General features: G+C 35.8%; 2 protein-coding genes across 2 annotated transcripts; one reads left to right on the top strand and one right to left on the bottom strand.

Moving 5' to 3' along the window:
• Window positions 1-514: 514 nt before the first annotated feature.
• On the top strand, window positions 515-3,222 carry LOC127642481 (MAD2L1-binding protein-like). Its single transcript, XM_052125101.1, has 3 exons — window positions 515-863; window positions 1,055-1,335; window positions 2,671-3,222. The coding sequence occupies exons 1-3, from the start codon at window positions 515-517 to the stop codon at window positions 3,199-3,201; spliced, it is 1,161 nt and encodes a 386-aa protein (XP_051981061.1). The 3' UTR covers window positions 3,202-3,222.
• A 23-nt stretch (window positions 3,223-3,245) lies between these two features.
• LOC127642480 (epoxide hydrolase 1-like) lies at window positions 3,246-8,660 on the bottom strand. The gene is made up of 9 exons (XM_052125100.1): window positions 8,523-8,660; window positions 7,163-7,373; window positions 6,782-6,962; window positions 5,965-6,174; window positions 5,626-5,755; window positions 5,249-5,460; window positions 4,899-5,007; window positions 4,565-4,690; window positions 3,246-4,255 (listed from the first exon to the last, which is right to left on the bottom strand). Exons 1-9 carry the CDS (start codon window positions 8,564-8,566, stop codon window positions 4,045-4,047), a joined length of 1,434 nt encoding a protein of 477 aa, XP_051981060.1. The 5' UTR covers window positions 8,567-8,660; the 3' UTR covers window positions 3,246-4,044.
• Window positions 8,661-13,481: the final 4,821 nt, after the last annotated feature.

Below are 13,481 nucleotides of genomic sequence, written 5' to 3'. Positions count from 1 at the left end.
CGCTGCTACCAGTAAAAATCCTCAAAGGGGGACTTAAGCCCTGTTGTATCCTACCTTATTATGTAATAATGAATGTCTGTAATCATACAAACTGTATATTAATCTTTATTTAATAATAAAAAAAAATAAGTATCCTAACGTAGTGGTTCTCAACGAGGGGGCCGGGACCCACTAGGGGGCATCAGCACACTTCCAATGGGGCTCAAAAAGGTTGAGAACCACTGTCTAACGAGATTGTATGTAAATTAACTGTAGAGGGCGTCATTGGGTTGCTTTGCGTAAAATCCAAAAAATGAAACGTAAAAAAATCTAATTAAATTAATAAAAGAGTATTTTTCAAATTTTATCAATATAAGTAAAATATATTTTTTTGTCTAGTTCTTTAATCTAAACATTTCAAAAGTAAAATTAATAATAAATCAGTACGCGATAGGGACTTTTATAATGTTTTCTGTATTTCCGGTTCCTGTGTTTTCCATGATGTAATACCGGTGGGTAAATTCAAACTGTAAAAATGGAAGAGGGGTCGAGGAGGGGAGAGTCTGAGAGTGTAAACATGACTGTCATCAAATACAGCAACACCGCCGAAAGTTCCAACAACATCTGCAATAACAGGCTTAATCAGAGCAATCAACGCACAACTCAGGAGGAAGAGTTAAACGTTCCATCAGATGGTGAGACGGGCAGGAACATTTCGTGCCATGTCGATGATCCCGAGTCTTTCCATGAGTCTAAGATGGAAAACGTGTACCTGCTGGATAACACTAGTAAGATGGAGTCTTTTAACACTTCAGATGATAAAGAAAATAGGAATCGCCCTACAGATTCAAGAATAGGACATCAATGTGATGATCATGATCTAGGTAGGTAGCCCTCCTGCCAAATGGTTCGATTTCCTGTATATGCCAACCTTCTAAACTAAATGTAATGGTTTAACACCAGCCATCTGAATCTCAATTCATAGTATGTCTGTCTAAACCAGTGAATCTCTGAAATGTTGATTTTGCATGTATTGAAAAATGGCATGTAAATGGCTTGTATTTTATATTTCAAGGTTGCCAGCGGGCAGACACTTTGGCCAGTGTTTCTGGCACACAGCAGATGGATTGTGATTCCAGTGCTGTGTCTGCACACCATATTGACGATGAGGAAATATTCAGGAGAGCAAGAGAGGAGGGACAAGTGACTGTTGTCTTCCTAGGGCAGATCGCACAGGATGGTTGCTGTAGATTTGTTTGTGAGCTTTTTAAGTGTGTCCTTTATCAGCGGCAACAGCTGCCCATGACGTATGACCAAATGGTGTTCCTTCAAAAACAACAGCATAATGCCACACAGGTACAACTGAAGGCCTCGAGTGTGTTCACAAAGAGCAGACTAGATTTCACGGTTGTCCCAAGCATCATTTTGTGAAATAAGATCCAATTTATCGTATAGTTAACAGAAAACTGGAAATTCTGTTATTGTTTTCCCTCATGTTGTTCCAACCAGACTGATATTTCAGGTCGAGTTCCTAACAAGCAGCCATCATATGGCTTCAAAAGACATAACAAATATTGATGTGCTATATCCCCCATTGACCCAACCATTGATATTTATGTATTTTCTTTTTTCCTCTTAAGTGAACCTTAGAGTAGTTCTACCAAAAATGAAATTTCTCTCATCATTTACTCAACCTCATGCCATCACAGATCATGTATGACTTACTTTCTTGTGCTGAACACAAAGTTTTTTTAGAAAAATATTTCCACTCTGTAGGTCCAAACAACGCAAGTGAATGGTGACCAAAATGTTGAAGCTCCAAAAAGCACATAGAGGCAGTATAAAAGGAATGCATATGACTCCGGTGGTTGAATCCATGTCTTCTGAAGCAATACAATCAGATTTGGATGAGAGCATACCAAAATATAACTCCCTTTTCACTATAAATCTTGACATCAGCAGTCTCCTTGACAATCATCATTTCAAGCTTGTTTACACTTCTTAGTGCTCCGCGCATGCATGAAGCTCTAGGAAGTGTAATCGAGCTTGAAATTATGATCATTCCTAGAGACTGCAATGGCAAGATGTGCAGTAAAAAAAAAGTGTTACATTTTGGTCTGTTTGCACCAAAACCTGATTAGATTGCTTCAGAAGACATTGATTAAACCACTGGAGTCTTATGGATTACCCTTCTCCTGCCTTTATGTGCTTTTTGGAGCTTCAGCATTTTGGTCACCATTCACTTGCAATGAAATGACCTACAGAACTGAGATATTCTCCGAAAAATCTTCATTTGTTTTCAGCAGAAGAAAGTCATACACATCTGGGATGGCATGAGGTTTAGGATTGGGTGAATTATTTCTCGAAGCATATTTTGTTTTGGGGTGACTTTGGTGTGAGCAAGCTGTGACATTCAATATGCAATTTATAATTAACCAAAACTGTTATTGTGGTACAGTTCAGAGTGACCAATACAGTTATGTGTAGTTTTTTACTGTTTTAATAAAATGGGTACATTGCAATTCTGCAACGCTGTGTCTCTATTAAGGAAGATGTCACAATCATGAGGGTATAGAATTTTCATTTTTAGGGGAACTATTCTTTAAACAATACACTTATATTTGCTTATTGTTTGATCTTTTATTTTGTACTGATATCATTTGTATTTGGTATGACTTTGTTTCCTTTCAGACAGAGGACATGGTGAACTGTCGGCCTGTGAAGACATCAGGGGGCTTGGATTGGCGTCGGTGCCAACGGACATTGCAGGAGCTGGACGAGGTGCTGGCCCACCTGGAGAAACTGTTCTCTCTTAGCCATGTTCCTCGTGTGCTCTTCATGCTGGGGGGCTCTACCCTCCTCCCCAACGAACTGTACGAGGTCAACTTGGAAGCAGTGGCTGTTGGTGCCGGAGAAAACAGTTTAAGGACGTCATCTTGTCTAAGGCAGCTTTTCCGCACACTATTTGTGGCCGACCTGCTGTCGGACGCAAAGTCTGTTCGTCTCATGAGCACCACAGTCATGGCTCTGGGTCACCGGGATTGTGGCGTGACTGGGTTTAAGCCCAAAGTAGATTTTAGGGTTCCTACAAAAGTGAAAAACCATGTCATCTCCATAGCCAGTGATATGTCCCTCACTGGAGAGGTACACAAATGTAACCGAGACCTGGAGGACTATATATGGTTTCAGGCCCCTGTCACTGTCAAAGGTTTCTGTAAATAATAGGTTGAACAGAAAATCGAAGAGGGGGAATAAAGAGTGACAGATTTCAGGGATAATTCTCTTTATTATTATTTAACAATAATAATAAGAACATTTTGTTATTATTTTGCTTAATTTCAGAATTCTGTGTGAATTTTTAAGTTCATATGATTATTTATGCAAAGTGTACATTTACAAAATCATCAGATCCATCTTTAACCAGCTTTATTTTACAGTGTAAAGAGTACAGAATAGGGTGTTCCTTTTCTAATATTAAACAATCTGGGACTGGGTTACAGGTTAACTTCAAGTAGGAGTGACCCTTGACCTGGAATGTTGACGATAATACTGCTCTTTTACCATTTGCTCCATAATGAAACTCAAGTCATTATGAATTAAACCCATCCGCTGAATAGGAGCTTCTGTAAACTGATGAATGTACGTGATAGTTTTTATCCATTGAAAACCTAATTGTGTTTTTACAGTATTTAAGTCTATCAGTATATAAAGAAAATGAATACAATTTAGGTTTTCACTTTCCAATTGGTGCTACATCTGTGTACTGTTTCAAGATTTTGTTTGTAATATTTTCAATCCAAAAAGAACAATACATTTTTTTTCAGTGTTCATTAAATCATAAAAAAGTGGTACAAAATGATGACTGTAGCATGGATATTCTAATGATCAATGTACCATGAAACCTTTTTCTTATAAACTGAAGATGTTAGTTTCTAAAACTTAACAAATATGTACTTAAGAGTCCTTCTAGTTAAACTCTCTTACACATTTCTACACGCTAATTACTTGAAACAGTATTTCAACAGAAATTATCAAAGCAAAATCATTTTTGGGAGGTTTGAGAGCTTATTTGCGCCTTTTACTCTCCACCTTCTCCACAAACTGCATGATGTCTTGAGCCAGAAGCTGAGGTTCCTCAAAAGCAGCAAAATGTCCACCTCGTGCCATGTAGGTGTAAGAACGGACATCTCTAAACCGCGCTCCGGTCCAAGACCTGGGACAGTGGGCTAGCTCATGAGGAAAGGCAGCCAGACCAGTGGGCACAAACACCTTTGTCCTTTAAGAGTACGGAGACAACAAAAGTCAGTACTAAAAATCGAATCTGTTTTGAAAAGGCTACAAAGAATGAACTACTAATGTTGTTAGAATTTTCCTGGTTTTGATTTTAAAAGTTTACACCATTCAAATGTGCATTATATATACAGTATATTTCAATTTTAAACATGAAAATAAAATTTTGCTGATAGATAGATGACATCACCTATCTATCGACAGGTGAAAAAGGCGAACATATTAACTCTAAAGAGTTGAAATGAACATGTCAATCGCTAAATGATTAAAGAATTCTTATTGTGTTTTGACTCACAAACTGTCCACTCTTTTCTTGAGATTATTCTTCAGGTTCTCTTTGTAGAAACGCATTGAGGGAATGATGGAACATGTAGTCCAGTAGATCATGACATTTGTAAGAAGATCATCTAGACTGAACTTTCTGTGATGGAACAAAAGACAAACCACTTAATTATAGTTGAAAAACACCATAGTTTTCAGGTTTTGCTGTGTTTTGAGCACTAATTGAGTAATAAACAGATGAACAGAGATTATTTTATTCATCTCCAAGAGAAATAGTTAAGTATGTAAATTTTTATATTTACAGCAGGCATGCAGATATAAATATATTTTTAGATTAATCTCTCTACTTCTCTAAACCTCCATCCTCCAAATCTCTATTTCCCAAGTCTGTCCAAGAGGAGAATTTTTCCAGGATATAGGCAGCTAATCCCACTGGAGAGTCATTTAGTCCACATCCTGCAGAGGCAGAAAAGGGGCAAAAACATTTTTATTTATCACAAATTGTATGGTAAATCAACAGAATGTATTGTTACATTTGCTATGCTCTGAAACATAATCCTTAATCTGAAATACATTGAAAATGCAAACACTGGCTTTTTAAATTCTGTTTATTTACTATAGGTTTTTTAATTGGGTTAACATAAGAAAATAATATATTACAGGTTATACTGTACATATAATGTGATTTCCGCATTACCTGCTGTGTCTGGTTTAGTGGCTTGAATGTGTAAATAGCCAGTTTCTCTAAGACTTTCATATATACTCTTCTCCATATAAGGATAGAGACGTTTGACATCTTCCTTTGAGAAGCCCACCAGAAATGGCAGGTAACGACCAACCAGTAAGGAGAGGAGTTGCCCAAAGTCATTTGTAGCAAACAACATGTTCAGGTGAAGACCAAGAACACACCTTGTTTATGAGAGGAATAAAACAAACCTTTTTTATTGACAATAAACAACATTTTTAAAAAATCTATTTATCTGCATTAAGGGAAGTTACATGGAAAAGAGGACACAAAGGAGGATCTAGTGAAAAACAATTACAAATGGAAAAGGACAGTAATAAGAATCTTACTCTGGCTTCATCTGGGCCATGTTGCTGGTAATGAGTGATCCCCAGTCTCCCCCTTGCACATAATACTGAGTGAACCCCAATCTTTCCATGAGCTTATGGAAGATCCTGGCAGCATCCAAAGAGTTAAAACCTTCAAGTTCAATAATAGAAATAACAGCAGTTTTACTCTCCAGTTTCCATTTGAAAGATCATCTAGTGAAAATTGTTTAAAGATATTGAGATGATAGATTATCTCTATGCATTCATGCTGTTTGTTCTCTGTGAAAAGTTATCTACTGTAGGTTTTTATAGAATCTCTTGTAGAATTGCGCCATAAGTTATTTTACAGTATCACATCACCTATTTTATGTGGTGCTTCAGAGTAGCCATAGCCTGGAATGGAGGGACAGATGACCTCAAAGACCACATTTGAACTGGTCTCAGTGAGCAAGGGCAGGATCTTGTAAAACTCATAGAAGGAACCAGGCCAGCCATGAACCATCATGAGAGGGACAACTCTCTGTCCAGGTGTCTGAACAGGCCTCACGTGAATGAAATGCACATCAATTCCTGAGAGGAAGCGATACAGACACTAAAGGTCAGAATATTAAAGTAACAAATTTCCAAACTGGTATCATCTATTATTAGCATTTTTTTTTAAATATTTGTATAATTTATCATTCTATTTGTTAACATTAGTTAATGCATTATGTATCATGAACTAACAATAAATAATGACTTTTTACAGCATTTAAAAATGTTGTTAATTGATCAAAATTGTTCATTGTTTGTTCATGTTAGCTCATAATGCATCAACTAATGTAAACATATACAACTTTTAATGTAAAAATATATGAAAGTGCATGTCATAATTAACCAAGTTAATTGTTATAGTTTATTGTTAGTTCATGTTAACTACTGTCTCAATTAATTTTAATAAATATAACTTTATTGTTTTCCATAAGAATATTTTTCAGCTATCAGTATCAGGCAATATTACTAAATCGGTGTATCCCTAGTGTACTGTACATACTGTTTAAAAACAATGAACCATCTATAACAGCTTGCAATATGCTTACATTTGTGAATGCAGGATGATAAAGCTATATACAAATTGCATGCTTTATTATATTATGTTTTATCTGGTGGGGAAAGCTATCTAAGGTTAGGCACTTACCCTCAATCTTGGTTTTGAAGTGAGGGTATTGGTTGATCACCTTGACCTGTTTCTCCCAGTCAAACTTGTGTCTCCAATAAAAGGCCACCCTTTTAAGATAGGGTGAGTTAAAGCCATAATGAAAGCGGCTGTCCTCCAGTGAGTCTGTGTAACGTGTTTGGTCAATGCGTCTATGCAGATCCTAAAGAAAAAGGGCAGTTACTGATGTATATTTACAGTATATAGTGTGCAAGTGAATGCATATTTAACACACATATGTTTTAAGAGTAGAGTTATCTTGTTGATGTATTGGTTGAGATATAGTTGAGATGTATGTGGAAAACCTAAATGTAATTCAAAATTGGGTTTATGTGTACATCCATCCAAATAAAATTTCTTCACCTCTATTTCTTCCACTGAGGTCTCCACGACAAATTTGTGAATGGATTTGTCCTCTGTTATTGACTTCTCCCCAGCTCCCCACCAGCCATCCCCAATTGGTATCTTTTTGGGGCTTTTCCTCCATGCCAAGTAGCACAAAAGACCCCCGATTCCAGCAGAAGAGAGTGCCAAGAGCTGTAGTTTACCCTGATCAAGGTTTCTAAGGGTGTCTCTAAAAGTGAAGAAAATTTACAATAATGTTTACATGCTGCATTTTAGCTCATCAGCATAATCATTCAAAGTGCTTTGAATACTCCAACCATCAGCAGCACAACATAAAGCATGAGTTATTCCCCCAATAACAAAACAGGAAACCAACATTATGAATGAATCTACAGTACATAGTTTTCAAGAGTAGGGGTACCACACAAATACTTAACAGTACCAAGGCTGGCTTAACCATTTGGGCAATTGGGCACATGCCCAGGGGAACCACGTCCAGGGGGGCACCACACGACGGGATTTTAAACTGTCTCATGTCCATTTTTATTTAAATGGTTATTAAAGTTTCTAATTATCATGAAAAAAATATTTTCTCCCCAATTAGGAATGCCCAATTCCCAATGAGCTGTAAGCACTCATGGTGGCGTAGTGTTGCCTAAATCCGGGTGGCGGAGGACACCTCCGTGTCTGAGGCTGTCAATATGCACATTTTATCTCATCCATCCATCCATCCATCCATCCATCCATCCATCTATCTATCTATCCATCCATCCATCTATCCATCCATCCATTCATCCATCCATCCATCCATCCATCCATCCATCCCACTGGCAACTGACTCTCTACCAATTCATTATTTGTATTACTTATCTAATCTTTCTGACTAAATTAAAGCTAAATAAAAAGTTTAGAAGGAGCATTTCCTACCATATTTCTTGTGCTGCTTACCACCTTGCATTTTTTTATTTTTTTCCAGTGATTTCGCATCCTACCTAGCATGTACCAAAATAAGTCAAATTTAGGAAGAAAAATCAATAATAACAAAAGCAAATTTTACTTTCATGGTTAGGAATAATAATCTATTCACAAATAGGAGTAAGAAAGCCCACACAAATATATGATACATTGCGAATGTGCCAGAAATAAGACATATATATAAGAACAAGTAAGGAAATACTCATAGAGTTACTGCAGTAGTGATTCAGTTGTAGGCAGTTGACCATAATTACGAGGATTAATTTGGTGCAGTTCATGCATGCAATGAAGTCAAATTTGACCACAGGCTTCAACCGAGACCGCTTTAACCCCACCCTAAAATGTATGAGACTGCGTTAGCATTTTTGAAGTCTACAGTTTAGTTCTCTGCAGTATTACTCACCTGATACTTTCAAATGTCTGCATAATAGTGTCCTCAAAACGCATATTGAACGTACAATGGAATGTGTCTTTTCACGAGAAATCTGTGTTGAACTTCGTTTTTAAATAGTCGTTTTTTTGTGAAACGTTTCAAAGTCCAGTGAAGGAGGAGTTAGCAGGGAAACATGGGGTAACAGACTTTGACACAAACCTAAGTGGACCCTTACAGAAAATAACAGCATTACAATGAAGTACAACTGCAGTATCACTATAGTACAGTGAAGTAGTACTGTGGATTTACATTATGATGAAATATAAATGCAATATAACTGCAGTTATTAATTTTCATATACTAAACTGCACTGAACTTGAACCACATTGTGCTATGCTGTGCTGTATTTTATATTGTTATGGAAATGAGAGTTTATCATGCTATTATGACAATGGATGAGATTAAGATCACGAGTGATTTTGTTAAATTTGCAAGTATACATAGTTGAATTCAAACAGAAATGTTACTTGTCACATTACAAATTACAATTAAGAGATCATATATGTGGCCCTCTATGTACACATATACATATTAAAACATCTTCAAACAGGGTAATGCAGTTAGTACAAGTAATACATTTACACTATATATACAGATATAGGCCTATTTAGCCCTCCTTACACATTGCATTAAGTTTGTCACACTAATTCTGATTCTGTATTTGTTCATCACGTTCATAAGTATTTTGTAAGGGCAAAACGATAAATCTGTCTGGCCTTTTTTTCCATTTCTATACATTTGTTTGTCACCTTAACAGTATGACGGCAAATCAATGGCAATAATCCGCATGCGCGATAGATTAAAGAAACCCGAGTAAAAAGGAAGAACTCGCGCGCATTATTGACACTTGCGCACAGTAGTTCATTTCTTTGAGGGAGATGAAAACTGGGAAAAATCTGAAGTATTCCATCACAGATTTTCAGAATGACAATTTCAGGTATGTTTATAATACTATCCTATTTTACTTAAAGTTTCTTCAATCTAACCCTATCTTTGCCAATGTAATTACTGCGCTGTGTTACATCAGATTAACTGGTGAAATAATAGCTGTGAGCATTACACAGGATGGCCCTCCACCCAACTTCTTCCTGGAGTGCAATTACAACTTCATATCTTCTGGGGAGATTAAAAATGATCAACTGTCAAAGGCTATTGTAACAGACCCAGACCTGCTAGACCTTATTGATAAGGTTATCTATTTCTATTTTTGTCTATACCCTCTTTATTACCTTATTTATAGTTTAACTTCTTACTTGTTTTAATACTTTTTATGGCTTTACTTAAACTGAATCTGGAAATGGGTTAGTTCTAGCTAATTCAGTGTTATATATTTTGGTGATGGGCAAACCATGGGCTTTTACCATGAAGCTAGTTTAACAAATTTTAGGATTACAGGATTGGTTTTGAGTTGACAAAGCTAGTTTCTTTTCAGGCTTCATTGGTACCATGACCCTGATCATCAACAATCAATCTGTCAACCCAGGCTTTGATCCTTAGTTCATGAATGGAGTTTGTGCAACTGTAAAATACCTTTTTAAGAGTGCCTTTGTCAATTAGCTTTTGCTTTTAGAGCAACCCATGACTGCAATGGACTTCCATCTGATTTGAAAGATCTAACAAGTTATGGTGTTTTTCTAAATGAATGTCTGTTAAGACTTTAAGAAAAGTCTGTTATTGTTTGAAAAATGTGTGTTCCTGGCAAATAAAATAAAAAAAACTCAAACATGTAAGCTTGATAATTTTTAAAGGTTTATTCTTCTGAAGGTTATTTTTATTACATGTAATATGAATATATACATATACTATTAAACTAAAATTGTAATATTAATCATCAAAATATAATGCTGTTGTTTGTTCTGGCTTTACTCATCTATGCAGTGTAATTGTCCTACATTCCTCTGTCCAAATTCTCCCAATGCTGCAGCAGATGTGCAAAGGATTGTAACTCTATTGATTGAACCTGTAAAAAGAAGGAACTTCAATAGATTGCCCTTTGAAGGTATCTGTGTTCTGTCTTTTCTGCGCACTGAAATAAAGCAATTATTGTTAATTTACAATTTACAAATTCCGTTATACTTCTTTTCATAGGTCAAAGGGTTCAGCATTGATATCCGATCTCTGTTTTAGGATAGCAATGCTCCAGAAACAGCTATTTAGTTATTTGTAAACTATTTACAATCTTTACTACAGATTTAGCTGATTTAAATTTCTGCCTGTATGCACGTGGGACAGAGCGATATGCATCTTTTGTTGTTGTGTAGCAGTACTCCAGTATATTTCATTCTCTGGTGGGGCATGTAATGTGCTGTTTGTATTTGGACAGTTCACATGTGAGATTTGGTTGTTATAATCTCCAACAAGAAGAATAAGTGAGTCCGAGTGTTGTTGCTCCGGAATGAGTAATATAAACACTCATAAGAATACACAAGGAAAACTCCTGCGGTAAGTAGAAAGGTTTACAGTTAAATTAATTTAAATTCATTGACAAAAAAACACTTTCCACCACCTCTTGTTTACCCGTTAACTCCGTGGCGCAATCCGCTCTGAACAGCTGAATGCCCGGCAATATTCAGCAGCTTGTCTCTGGTAAAACTGGTCAGAAATAAATGACTTTACACAGGACAAACAAACAAAAACAACACAATTCACAGAATGCCCACCTCTTCAGACACTATTACAACACTGCGTTTAAGGGTTAATTTGTCTACTAACAATGTGTAACAGTTTATGTACATGCATCAATGGAGATTTGTCATTTTTTGGGACAATAGTACTTTTTGAAAATTGATAGAAATCATTTTCACATGATAAATATTGAAATGTTTTATGTCTATTTCACTCTTTGTTTATAATAGTCTTACACATGTAAAAAAAATAATGGATTGTCATAGTTTAATATTGAAAGTCTGGGTCTGAATCTAGGCTAAAACAATACAATCTATACATAAAAGGCATTTGAAAAGTATCTGACATAAATTATGAAGGCATGGTAAAATATTTTTTGTCAGTTTTTTTGTCAATGTGACAAAAAGAAGTCAAGAAGTTGAAGAAACACCTGGGTATAGTTTTTCTGTTTTTGGTTCTTATATTTGTTCAAAACAATTCCTCCCTTAAGAATGTCAGAATCATTCTTTAAAGACAGTGAGATAGACAAAGATAAAGTGCATCTTGTTACAATTGTTAATATTAATGCCATTTCCCATTTCAAATAATAGTCTGTCTCTAAACCAAATTTCTAATTTCACTTTATAAATTCAAACAAAAGTTGAATGGTTTGTACAAATATGAAGTTTAAAAGGCTATTAGAGTGTGTTATGCAAGTAAATATGACATTGTTACATAAGTGGCACCCTTTTCCTCTTTGGATTAGCCTATTTTGTTTTACCCTGGCAACTGTTTATTGTTTTCTATATTTATTTATTAACATTTGAATTAATAGTTTTCTTTGTATTGATTGTTCTTGTATGAAGCCATTAATAAATAGACAATGTCAAAATAAAGGAGCTCGAAAGCATGTACCCTGCCTACAATTGCGATTAGTGGAGCGGCTAGACACCGCCCCTTTTGCTTCGCTGTTGCGAATGACGTATTGTTTATATAATCACAGTTTTGTTTTCTCTTCACCGTCTCGGTCCATCAAAAGAACAAGAAGGGAATCAAACAGTTTGGAGTAATTTAATACAAAAATAAATTCGACATGTCTCTTAAGATGATTGTCCCGGTGTTTGCGGTGATCTTGGCCGTGGCGAGCGGCGGTCTGGTTGGAGCTCCTGTGGATTCGGATATGAATGATGAAGGCGTTCAGAATGCGCTACAGTTCGCAGTGACCCAGTACAACAGAATGAGCAATGATGCGTATTTGCGTCAGGTTTCCGAAGTCATTGAGGTCAAAAAACAAGTAAGTACATTTTTAATCCGTGTATTCCTTTTTCCTCTAACGTTGGGAACGTCAGTAAATTACAGCACCGTGTTATACGTAACACTCCTCATAGAAAACAAATAGCAATATAGGGATGGGCGGATCGATACTAAAGTATACTAAAGTATAGCTAGGCCTACTGATGTGGTATCAAGAATATCGATCCTCACATACAAATATCGAATCTGATGTTGTTGTTTTTTTAACTAGTGATCTTATTATTTAGATAACATGAATATTAATGCTTCCCATAAGCTTCGAATTGGGGAAAAAAGGAATGATATGAGAGAATTGTTGCGTGGCACCGGAACTACTTTTCCTTCCGCTCATCTGGACGCAGAGAAATGCTAAAATACACTAGCAGAGAAGAGCAAAACAACCTTTCAGTCACAGCACTCGTTCAAAGCGGGAGCAGTGTTTTCCTGAGATAATGATAGAAAAACAGCTTCTGGGGTTATTGATTCACACCAAGTAATGACAAACTTCGACATGACATGTATTATAATGGGCTTGTGTGACCATTTTTACAGGGTTATTTAAATTCAGGTGTTAAAACTTTGATAATGATCTGTAATCCTTGTTAATAAATGATACCCTTATGAATACTTACCATGGATTTACTGTAGTAATATTGTATTAACCGTGACTAGCAACCATGACTGTAGAACCATTTTTTTTTTTTTTTTTTTTTGCAGTAATCAAGGTTTTGATACAATTAACCATGGTTTTGCTACAGCATTACTGTAGTATTCATATTGTAACTTGGTCTTATTAATAGTAGCCATATAATAATACCTATGGTTAATTTTGTGGTTTTATAAGTTGCTTATACTTACATATTTTTAAAAGTTAAACAAAACAGCCTAATAATTGTCTGCTTAGGCCTATAAATATATACACATATTAGGTAATAAATTAATTTACTCATTTTATCCAAAGACTTCAATTTATTAGAGGTATCGGTATTAGTATCGATATTGGCATTACTGACCTAAAAATATTTTGTATAG

The sequence above is a fragment of the Xyrauchen texanus genome, unplaced genomic scaffold (genome assembly GCF_025860055.1).
Source record: "Xyrauchen texanus isolate HMW12.3.18 unplaced genomic scaffold, RBS_HiC_50CHRs HiC_scaffold_645, whole genome shotgun sequence".
Lineage (NCBI taxonomy): Eukaryota > Metazoa > Chordata > Actinopteri > Cypriniformes > Catostomidae > Xyrauchen > Xyrauchen texanus.
This window is presented reverse-complemented; position numbering and strand designations above follow the sequence as displayed.

What these genes read in the sequence shown, in the direction of transcription:
- LOC127642480 (XM_052125100.1), bottom strand. Translation starts at nt 8,566, where the DNA reads ATGCGTTTTGAGGACACTATTATGCAGACATTTGAAAGTATCAG. An exon ending in CACTAAACCAGACACAGCAG is followed by an intron (nt 5,008 to 5,248) that starts GTAATGCGGAAA and finishes CTGCCTCTGCAG; the next exon opens with GATGTGGACTAAATGACTCT. An exon ending in GAGGATGGAGGTTTAGAGAA is followed by an intron (nt 4,691 to 4,898) that starts GTAGAGAGATTA and finishes GTTCCATCACAG; the next exon opens with AAAGTTCAGTCTAGATGATC.
- LOC127642481 (XM_052125101.1), top strand. Translation starts at nt 515, where the DNA reads ATGGAAGAGGGGTCGAGGAGGGGAGAGTCTGAGAGTGTAAACATGACT. An exon ending in ATGTGATGATCATGATCTAG is followed by an intron (nt 864 to 1,054) that starts GTAGGTAGCCCT and finishes TTATATTTCAAG; the next exon opens with GTTGCCAGCGGGCAGACACT. An exon ending in AACAGCATAATGCCACACAG is followed by an intron (nt 1,336 to 2,670) that starts GTACAACTGAAG and finishes GTTTCCTTTCAG; the next exon opens with ACAGAGGACATGGTGAACTG.